This window comes from Chrysochloris asiatica, unplaced genomic scaffold (genome assembly GCF_000296735.1).
Source record: "Chrysochloris asiatica unplaced genomic scaffold, ChrAsi1.0 scaffold00387, whole genome shotgun sequence".
In the NCBI taxonomy this organism is placed as follows: Eukaryota; Metazoa; Chordata; class Mammalia; order Afrosoricida; family Chrysochloridae; genus Chrysochloris; species Chrysochloris asiatica.
Genome location: NW_006408905.1, coordinates 1,940,489 through 1,952,377, shown reverse-complemented (window position 1 = coordinate 1,952,377; position 11,889 = coordinate 1,940,489). Strand labels below are relative to the sequence as shown.

Here is an 11,889-nt window from a genome sequence, read left to right as displayed (position 1 = left end):
TTTGCTGGATAGACGATTCTTGGTTGCATTTTGTATATGTTTTTCTTTTAGGGTTTTGTATATGTTTCCCCATTGCCTTCTTGCCTGCATGGTTTCTGCTTTGAATAGTCAGAGCTTAATCTGATTTGCATGCCTTTGTAAGTAACACTTATATTTTCCCTGGCTGCTTTTAGGATTCTTTCTTGTCTTTGATTTTAGAGAGCTTGGTTATTATATGTCTTGGTGACTTTCTTTTGGGGTCTGTCCTTCCTGGGGTACATTCGGCTTCTTGAATGTTTATCTTCTCATCTTTCAAGATGTTAGAGAACTTTTCTTCCAGAAGCTCTTCAGCTATCTTCTCTGTGGACTTCTCTGATTCTTCCTGTTCCGGAATGCCAATAATTCTTAAGTTGTTCCTCTTCATGTTATCCAAGATGAATCTTAGAGTTTCTTCAGTTTTTTGTTTTTAATTCTTTTTCTGCTTGCTTTTCTATCTTAGCAGTATTGTGCAATTTGTCTCCCAGCTCGCTGTCTCTGGCTTCCATCTCTTCCATTCTGCTCTTTTCCCCTTTCAGTGTATTGTTCCATTTCTGATATTTTATTCTTAATCATCTGTATTTCTTTTTGCAGGTTTTGAGTTGTTTCCAATGTTGTCTCAATCTTGTTTGATTGCTCTGTAGTACTTTCCTGACTTCTTCCTTGTTTTCCTCCACCCCTTTTTGAAGCATTTGAATTTGTTTCCATATCATTCTTCTGAATTCCTTTTCAGGCAAATCTAAAACCTGCTCTTCTTCTTCTGCGGAGCCTTTGTCTGACTCCAGCTCATTTGTTTCAGTTACTCTTTTCTGGTTTTGGACATGTTTTGAGATCATTTGTTGTGTTTTCTTGGTCATTTCCAGTAGTTTTAATGCTTAAATGGATGTTTGTTGTTGAGTTATTAAGCTTACTGGGTGTCTCTTGGTGGATATGATCAGGAGATAGGCTTCCTTTTTTGCATGTAATGCTTATCAGCTGTTATTGGCTCTTGTCTCAATGGTGGAATATTATGGGGTATGCTTGAGGCTTGGCTATATGGCCACGATTGTTGTCTCTTCTCAGGTAATATAGGAAGAAAAAGCTCCCACCTCCAGGAAAAATGTGTGATCAAACGGCCGAAAAGCAGAAGCAATATAAAAGCAGAAATGAAAACCACCAATTTGAACCAATAACAAAACTGTGGCCGACTGGCCAGTCACCTTGCTACATAGTGTGGGTGTACCATAGAAGCCTCTAGCAGTGGGTGAGGGTATTCACTCACTCAGGTCCCTCTGCTATTCACCACTGTAGATGTGTGCAGATAGATATTGAGTAGTTAATGGGAGAAAGTTTGTCTACTATTTTTGTCTCTGAAGGTCAGTTAGGTATCTGCTTGTGTGCAACATAATTCTTGATATAGTTGCATCCTTTTATGTTGGGTTGTACAGATTGTTAATATGGTTTGTCTGTCAAGCCTGATAGGCCTGCTCTTTTCTTGCTAGATTGGCCAGAGTAAAGGGTCCCACACAAGTTAATTTTAGGGCTGCGACCCAGAGGCTGACATCATAAGCATCTGACAATCTCTTTCTCTCTGTGCTGTGGGAAAACTGTGGGCTCAGCACTGGACTTTTTTTGGGGGTGTGTGCACCCACCTGCCTTAAGGCATCCAGGCTGGGCAAAGAAGGCACGACAGGGAAGAGAAGGAAAAAAATGTGTAGAATCCCCCCTCACCTCCTTTGGCAAATGTCACTGTGCTGCTTTTAGTGTGAGTTCCCTGTGCTGGTCTGGCTATAGACCCACCCTCTGAACTCTGCACGGGTGGGGTGGCTGCAGAGGGAGTCCCATCTCCAGCAATTCTTATTCACAATACTTTCCTTTATACCATGATTTTCCTACTTGCGTGTGCAGAAACTAATGCCCTGCACCTTATGTTGGATTCAGATCTCTAGTGTTGTTCCGTGAATACAGCTTCTCTGGGTTTTCAATCCCTCTACCATGGAGACTTACCTACCTGGTTCTGTCTCTGTCGCCACCAAAACCGCACTGTCCTATTCTTTATTTCTTAGCTATAGTATCTCATTTCATAATCTTCTTTTTAAAGAAGATATAAATGTCATAAATAAATGACAATAATAATAGTAATAAACAAAAGAGCAAGTCATGGCATCTGGGTTGTATCTTGCCTCTGACCACAGATGACCTTTTATGGCCAAGGCTAACTCGTGATATGGTCAATTTCTCAAGAAAGAGGTAGAGATTAAAATTAGCTCATATTGGATATCTTTTTTCTAGACAAAACTCCTTATTAAATTCTAGGTCTATATCTTCAGAATGAAACATTTTTCGAAGATGACTATTTGTAAGCAAGTTCTCTTATTACACTGTGATTATGCAGATCAATCAATGCAGTGTTTACAGATTTGGACATATAAAAGTCACCTTACCTATAAATGAATGGAGCGACTGTGGCAGTATTTGGATGACTATGTTGCTGTTGTTGAGGAAGTTGGACAGCACCATTTCCCATGCTCTGCCCACCGCTTTGTGTCACTGGCATGGTACAAGAACCAGAGGAAGCTTGGCTAGTTTCCCTGCCTTCCAAAGAAACAGGGTAGGTGGATGTGTTTGCTTTCTCAGTGGTCATAGGCTTAGGTATGGACTGGGAAGGACTTCCCTTGGTAGTCCTGAATTTTTCAGGCTCTTTGCTTGCTGTGCTTCCAGGTGAAACAGTTTGCTTTGCTGTTGGCACCTTTGAGCCAGGTTTTGGAATCCCACTAGAAGATGGGATTAAGCTTTCCTTCTTGGCTGTGGTTGTTTTGCTACCCTTTGGAATCAAGCTTGCAATCTTAGAGGTCTTTTTTGGAGCTGTTTCCGTCAACTGATCCTTCTCTTCCTTCACTAATTTTTCAGTGCAAACTTTACTTTTGTCCCTGTTCTTTTCCTCTTTTTCCTTTGGCTGTAGCAAAGACTTTTTATTGCTGAGGTTTTTGCTTCCAGCTTTTGGAGGGGCCAGTTTAGGTGATACTTTGGGACTGCTATTTGTTGAGCCACCACTGGTCAGACCACAATTAAAACCTTCCACTTCACCAGACTCAGAAAAGGCATCGTCATCCTTCCCACCATCGCTGGGACCTGAACTGGAAGTCTGCGAGGGCCGTAAAGCAGTCCGGGCATTGACCAGCTTGAATTTTTCAAGCATAGATTTCTGTCCTGAGGGAGCTGTTTTGGCCCCTTCTGTGACAGGTGGCTTCAGTCTCTCTGAAGATGGTGTGGGTGAGGTTGCTGGGCTTGACTGCTTTACGGTCAGCATGGTAGAGGTGGCACTGTGCTTGACATTCATGGACTTGCTGCGCCATGGCTTGCTGGCACTAGGAGAAGGGATGGCAGAGGCAGAGGGCTGCCCAGAAGTGCTGGGAGGCTGCATGTTGCCATTTACACCTGAAGATGGTTGAGGTCCTTTGGAGGAATCTGAACATTTTTAAAAAGAAAAAAGGAAAAAGGAAAAGGAAAAGAGGATTAGTTTTAATCATCTCTATTTCACCCTAAGTATCTCTTAGCTACCGAGGCACAGACGCATCTGAACAGAAAGCAGACCTGCTATGTAGCATCAACCACTTCAGTGATATAATTAGTTTATGTGTCACAGTTTAAAAAGAAAGAATGTTTAAAAGGCACTGATAATTTTTTTCTTCTTTTTTTTCCCCTCTAAAATAACCCCTACTTAAATGGACTTTGTGCAGGAGAAGGATGAGACTTTCTTTTTCCACAAAGACTTATAGCCTCAGAAACCCTATACTGGGTCACTATGAGCCAGAAGTGACACAACAGCACTTAATAACAACAACAAATGGGCTGTGCTAGCCACAAATACATAACAATAACAAAATTTGTCTCCTAAACCATTCTCCCCACACACACACACTTTTTTTTTAACGCCAGCTACCATTGAAGAACACACCAGTAAATGGATACTTCATATAGTTTGTAAAAGAAATACATTTTATAATGAATAATGAGACACTTCTTTAAATCACAGGGAAATTGGCTTATGCTTAGCTCATTAAATATGCTTATGAGTCATGGTTTATTTTTTTTGCTAATTAAAAAAAGATTATGTGCAAAAGAATCTTTAAAATATGTACCATGTATGTCAAATAATCTAACAAACACTTGTATATATAAATTAATCCATATAAATCACTATATAATCAATATAGAATTATGATATATAATAACTTATATATTCCATACAACACAATTGACCTTTAAACAACACTGGTTTGAACTGTGCAGGCCCACTTATACACAGATGTTTTTTCCTATTGTATTGGATGGCGCAGTAAAATAAGCATTGGACCACAATGTTGGTTTGAACCAATAGGTTACTTCCCACTCACAAGATGCTCCTCAGAAACCCTATCCAGGGTGGCTCTGAGTCTGAAATGACTCAATAGTACTTAACAACAACATTGTGGTAAGCTCAAGTGTTATGGGTATCCACTTTAAATGCTGAGTGATGCTAATCTCTATATGAGCAGTTCACGTGCTCTAGTTACAGGATGGAAGGTTGAAAGGATAGTAACACTTGAGCTTACTGCAATAGCAGTAAGAAAAAAAAAATCCTTGCATAAATTGGTCTGCACAGTACAAATCTGTTTTGTTCTGTGCTCAATTATATATCAATCCTTATAAAAACCCTATGAAATGTGTATTATGTTATTACTCCCATTTTACAGATAGAAAAATCAGAGGCAAAGAAAGACTAAGTAACTTGTTCAAGATCACACTGGATTTTAACTGATACAGGAGCCTAGGTGCTTAACCAACATAGCTACTGTTTCTTGTAGTGATTTGCCCAAACGTTAAATTTTAACACAATCTCAAGCCACTTACTGAGAGGAAAAGGGAAATAAAACCTTACTATAAGTACATTACAATGTACTTGTTGTTGTTGTTGTGTTGTCCAGTAGATCCCAACTCATAGTGACCTTGTATAGGATTCCCAAGAGGTGGCTGGTAGGTTTGAACCTCAGATCTTGTGGTTAACAATCTAGTGCTTATCCTGTAGTGACACACCAGGACTCCACAAGGCACTAGTATTTGCATAATTTCAGTTCAGAAAGCCCATTATAATATGTTGTTAAGTGCTATCTTTATATAACTGTTCTAACACTGATTAATGCCTTATGTTTAAGAAGGGGCTTTATAACAAGGTATAGAATGGAAAAGAACTGAATTTTCTGTCAAAAATTAACATTTGGGAGCTATGTAATGTTGGGCAAGTCATTTAACATAATCAGTGATTAAATACCTCCTTCGCTCATCCTCTTTTTATTTGGCAGAAAGGGGATTATAAAGTAAGTTAGTTAATGTACTATTGCTAGACTAGATAGTGACAAATTGATGTAAAGATATTTTTGATAAAATGTCCACTGGAAATCTTTTATAAAGGATATCTTTATTAATAATATTTACAGATTTCAAAAAATTCAGAATAGTTAGAAGAAATTGTAGCTCATTACATTTGTTGTTGTAAACTTCATTACATTTAGATAAAGATAAAGCTATATACATTGTCATTTATAATTTTTTCTTCAGAAAGTCATAAAAAAATAATAATATAGATTAAAGAAGCTGTCAAGGAATACTGGTCTCATCTATTTTTCCTAAGAGGAAATTGAGACTCAAAAAAGGAAATAATAAGGTTACAGAGAAAAAAAAGAGGTCAAATTGTTAGTTTAATGTTGAGTGAATTAGGCAGGTTTTACTTTTTTTGAAAATTATAAAATAATGCAATAAACATGTAACATTTATATGAACAGCAATAATATTCTAGACAAATTGGTATACTAATATTTACTTCTAGTTCTCACTACCATCTACAACTTCTCATTTCCAATTGACAAAAACCTTATGCGCTCAAAATTTAAATGTAAAAGGTCTCTGAAGAATTACAATGTTTACATGGTACTATTTATATTTTATAGCAACTAATGATAAGTTGACACTCTTTCCAGTTTCCAGGTAAAGTTACAATCCTAGATATCTGGGATATGTGTAGAAATTTGTTATGTTTGTGTGTAAACATTATGGTGTTCTGAAAAACAACAGAGTATTCACTAATTTAAAGGAGCTCTGGTAGCGTAGTGGTTACAAATCGGGCTGCGAACCTTAAGGTCAGTGGTTCCAAACTACCAGCCGCTCCGCGGGAGAAAGATGAGGCTTTCTGCTCCCGTAAAGATTTACACCCTCGGAAACCCTGTACAGGGTCGCTATGGGTCGGAACCGACTCGACGGCACTTAACAACAACAACAACAACAACATTCACTAATTTAAGAAAAGCAGGCTTCCAAGCCTTCAGTTTCTCAGATAATTCTACTTTTTGTGAAAGAATTTCAACCTTTGCTAAGGATCTAGGTTATGTTGCTCTTGTTTTAAGTGCTATCGAGTTGGTTCTAACTCATAGCAATCCAGTATAGGGCTTCTAAGAGCAGCTGATGGGTTTGAACTGCTGACCTTATGTTTAACTCACTTAGCAGTTCAGTGAGTATCATATAGTCTCACACTGTCTATATGAATAGTTGTAAATTTATTTTCCACACCGAACCTTTTCAGGGAATGTAAATACTTTGTCAGAAATTTAAATGGTTCTCACACATTGACTACATACTTATGGCAATGCAAACCAAATAGATCTCCAGACTTATTTCTACTTTGGTCTCATCTCAGTTTGATTTCACATCCTCTAGAGAGCAAAATGAAACAAAATTTAAAACTTCACCTGGAACCCTATGTTTGATCATCATAACATCAAGTCTAGATTAGGTGGCCCCTCTACATTTTTTTATAACTAAGTTTTCTTCTATTGCCACTATTATCACAGTGCTGAAAATATTTCCTCTACTACATAGTACACTCCTTGAAAGCAAAGACTATGCCTGTATTATCTATAGTTTTATATTTAACATCTAATGCAATGCCCAACAATGAACAGATGATTCTTCACATGACCCCAAGACCAAACCTACTGTCACTGAATCAATTCTGACACATAGCAACCCTGTAAGTCTGTAAGAAGCAGACAGCGTCATCTTGCTCCTGCTGAGTGACTGGTGGGTGTGAACCAAGTCTGCTTAGCCACTATAGCACACAAACAAACAAACAAAACCCTAAGTGTGTTGCTATTGAGTCAGTTCTGATTTATTACAACATTGTATAGGGTTCCCAAAGTTGTAAATCTTTTAGGGAGCAGACAGCCCCATTTTTCTCCAGCTGAATGACTACTGGTTTGAACTCCCAGCCTTGCAATTAGAAGTCCAGATCGTATCATCTATAGCTCCAGGGATCCTTATTGTTCACATAGAAGCTCCTAAATGTCATAAAATTATCTGGTTACCCAATGACAGTACCATTTTGGTATACTTACACTGCCACGGAAAAATGTACTAGGAACAAGCAAGAAAGTATGATGGTCTTGGACTAATAAAATGAGCAAACAATGGCCTAAAATATTGAAAACATCTAGGTGGACAACCCAGGTAAAGGTTTTGAACTGTATGAGGAGGCTTGAAGCAAGTTGTCAGAAAAATTCCATTATCCTTCCATTTCTCCCTGAAGTTTTTGATGCCCTTAGTGTATCACTTGCCTAGAAAGATACTTGCATTTGAAATGCGATTAGCAAAATGAGATAAACATTGGGCTGCTAACCCGGAATAGACTCAATAGCAGGAGGTCTGGTTTTTGGTTCTTTGTTGTTGTTGTTGTTGTTTTGTCTGGGAGTTGTCAAAGTCCCAACCATTCAGTCATGACTCCTTGAATGCCTGGAGCTTGTGGTTTATACCATAAAGGGTCTTTGATTTGGTTTGTAATTGAGACAGCCTGGTGTCTTTTAGATTGCAAGGAAGTAGGTCTATGTTGGTGCTCACGGCTTTCCTGGGCTACAGTGATACCATTCATAGAGGCTCAGTGGAACTATATGCATAGAAGCAGAATACATTCTCTTCACGTCCAATATATTTATGGAATATTTCTACATTTCTACAAGTAAAATAAATATATACATGTGAAACGCACCTTTCCCATAAAGCATTTTATTCATCTTCTTTGGTTTATCTCTCATGCTTACATTCTACAGTTTATATTCTGTCATTGGCTTCTTCTTTCTAGAGAAGGAATGATTCTGCTAACACTATGTGCCAGTATTAGATTTATTGTTAAATGCCATCAACTTGGTTCTGAGTCACAGTAACTCCGTAAGGATTTCTGAAGGAGCAGTTGGTTGGTTTGAACCACCAAACTTGTGGTTAGCAGTCTAGTGCTCATTCTACAGTTAAAGACTTCTGAAGTCTATTTGTTAGCTATTAAAAACAAAGCAAAACAATACAAACATTGCATCTAATCGATTCTGATCCATAGCAACTCTATTTGTGTCTGAATAGAACTGTGTTACAAAGGGCTTTTTAATGATATATGTTTCAGAAATAGCTCTGGTAGCATGGTTGCAAATCGGGCTGCGAATCGCAAGGTCAATAGTTCGAAACTACCAGCTGTTCCATGGGAGAAACATGAGGCTTTCTGCTCCCGTAAAGATTTACAGCCTCGGAAACCCTGTACAGGGTTGCTATGAGTTGAAACCGACTCCACGGCACACAGCCACCACCAACATCTTTCAGAAATAGATTGCCAGGCCTTTCTTCCTAGGTACCTGTTAGTGGAATTAAAGTTCTAAACTTTTGGTTAGCAGCCATTTATCTTTATTTTAGAGACTAAATATCTTTGGTAGAGTAGTAAAAATAATCCACTGGGTAGTGATAAGGTCATAAGCCAATATTTACACTGTTGTTAAATGTTGTCATGCTGGTTGTTACTCACAGAGATCCTACACAAGATTTTCAGGAGCAGCTTGTGGGTTTGAAATAATGACCTTGAAGTTAACAGTCCAGTACTTATTATTTGGTGCCACACCAGGACACCTATATTTACATAGAACCTGCTATAAAACAAAGGATTTCTGCTTGCACTGGTGGAATTAACCACTTGAACCACAAGGTCAGTGGTTCAAACTCAGCAATCTGTGGGAGAAAGACGCAACTGTCTTTTAGCAGAAAGATTTATAGTCTTGGAAATACTATATGGGATCACTATGAGTTGGAATCAACTCAATACCTTTGGGTTTTGGATATTGGGATACAGTAAAACAAGCACAGGACTAAATATCTATTTCAGTCCTACCAATTCTGGTAGCATAGTGGTTATGAGTTGGGCTACCAGCTGTTCCGTGGGAGACAGATGAGGCTTTTTGTTCCTGTAAAGATTTACACCCTCAGAAACCCTATGCAAGGTCAGTATGAGTCAGAACCGACTCCATGGCACACCACCACTCCACTCCACTCCAGCTACTATATGATGGGTGTTTTTGAAAATCATTACTAACCCCATGTTACATATGAAGGAACTGAGGCACAAAGAGGTTAACTAACTAGACCAAGATTACAAGTTTTGTGAGTGGCAAAGCTTAGAAATGAATTTAGCTTAAATTCTAAAGCAATTCAGTCAACTATTATAGTAGTAATCAAATGTAGAAGGATACATTCAATGTCTGGTTAATTATAAAATTTATCCCTAGAACATAAAAACCCAGAACCCAACAAAAATAGTAACGGCCAAATTAATGCCTTGCATAGGATTATAGCAAGTGAAATTAATTTCTCAAGAACTCAGATTTAATTAGAAACTAAGAATTCTTCCAAACACAATGATTTATTCAACTTCAGTAATTATCTGCATGTTGACGTATTTCCACAGAGATTCACAGTTTTGCTGATTTTTGTTGAGTGTACATGGCTCTGTTTTCTACTATATCCAGCAACAAATCAATGATATGTAGTGCCTGCTTTCTATAGAATCCAGTCTAGGCACTGTTTGTTGTTGTTGTAGTTGGTTCCAACCCATAGCGACCATATATAGGGTTTCTGAGGAGTGGCTAGTAATCTTGCACCACTAACCTTGTGGATCAAACTGACTTTGCAGTCCAGTGCATTAACTTGCAGTATCACACCAGGACCCGGTATAGAGTCTATTAATATTTACTGAATGGGTATTCTGCATAAAACACCTTATAATCTCATGGGGGGGGGATAGAAAACCGATCCATAAATAATAAACACTACCACATGCTGGCATTTTTAAAATGCAAATTGAGTGGGAGGTAGAGAGAAAAGTGGCAAAGAGAACTGGAGTGAAAAGGAAGCAGAGAGGCCTGTAAAGTTGTAAGATCAAGAAAGATGAGCAAAGGGAGATGTGAACGCACACTAGGCAAGAGAAACTTTTATAGAATTTTGTAAGGAAATAACTATTCTGTTTGTTTATATTTTAAAAGTACATGTGTACATATACTGGGACATTCAATTGGAGAGAAACATGGGACTTCAAATACCAGCGGCTATTCTGTTGGGAATGTTATGAAGAGATGCATCATGACATCATGCTGAATTAATCTGAACACTTTAATATCAACTTCAAAAGCAATTTGCCACATTTTCTACTCTATAACAAACATCATAATAGTAATTATTTTATAACAACTATGATAATGCTGTTGGTTTTGGCTTAATAATGTTTGTTACTTCTGCTATTGAGTAGATTTCAACCCATGGCAATCCCGTGTACACAGAGTAGAACTGCTCAATCCAGTTTTCAAGGTTTTGACTTTTGGAAGCAAATTGCCAGACCTGTCTTCTGAGGGGAGTCTAGGTGAGTTGGAACTGTCAACTATCAGGCAACCTTCAAGCACTTAACCACTTGTGCCATCCAAGGACTTCTATGTTGTTGTTGTTGTTGTTAGGTGCTATCGAGTTGGTATTGACACATAGCGACCCTATGCACAATCGAACGAAACACTGCGATCCCAGGCCAACCTCACAATTGTTGCCACACTTGAGCCCATTGATGCTGCCACTTTACCAATCCATCTCACTGGGGGTCTTCCTCTTTTTCTCTGACCCTCCACCTTACCAAACATGATATCCTTCTCCAGAGATTGGTCCCTCCTGACAATATGTCTAAAATATGAGATATGAAGTTTGGCCATCCTGGCCTCCAAGGAGCACTCTGGCTGCACTTCTCCCAATACAGATCTATTGGTTCTTTTGGAAGCCATGGCACTTTTAATATTCTTTTCCAACACCATAACTCAAAAGCATCAATTCTTCTAAAATGCTATTAATTGATATTTAAGGCTTTTAACCAGCAGTCCTGGCGTGATGCTGTGGGCTAATGCATCAGACTGTAAAGCTGTTTGAACTGCAAGGTTGGTTGTTCAAGCTCACCAGTTTCTCCTTGGAAACCCTATACAGGGTTGCTATGAGTTGGAATTGACTCGACGGCACTTAACAACAACAACAATCACACATTAGTTTTCACAACAACCCTAAGAGGTGGGGAGGGATGAAATATCTCATGAGCTTAATCTGTGTAAACAAAGCAATTCATGCAACGCTGCACAACTAGTGCATCCTATGTGGTAGAGCTAGGATTTAATCCAAAGTGATCTAAGTGTGACACTGTAGGATAAGCACTGGGCCGCAAGGCCAGTTTGAACTACAACATCAACAGTTCAAACCCACCAGCCACTCCTTGGAAATCCTATACAAGGTTGTTATGAGTTGGAATCAAGCTCACCAGCTGCTCCTTGGAAGCCCTAAACAGAGTTGCTATGAGTCGGAATCGACTCAACAGCACTTAACAACAACAACAAAATATATATATGGAGTCCAGGTGTGGCGCTGTAGTTTAATGCGCTAGACTGCACATTCGGCTTGAACTACAAGGTTGGTGGTTCAAGCTCACCAGTCACTCCTTGGAAATCCTCTAGAGGGTCCCTATGGGTCAGAACC

The 11,889-nt window shown here is 38.7% G+C and overlaps 1 protein-coding gene across 1 annotated transcript in view; it reads right to left on the bottom strand.

Moving 5' to 3' along the window:
* Positions 1–11,889, bottom strand: part of LOC102829695 (neuron navigator 3-like) — a 301,006-nt gene that overhangs the window by 59,647 nt on the left and 229,470 nt on the right. The window contains exon 8 of the mRNA XM_006876518.1: positions 2,439–3,462. Within this exon, the coding sequence (XP_006876580.1) occupies positions 2,439–3,462 (1,024 nt within the window). The remainder of the gene's footprint in view (positions 1–2,438; positions 3,463–11,889) is intronic.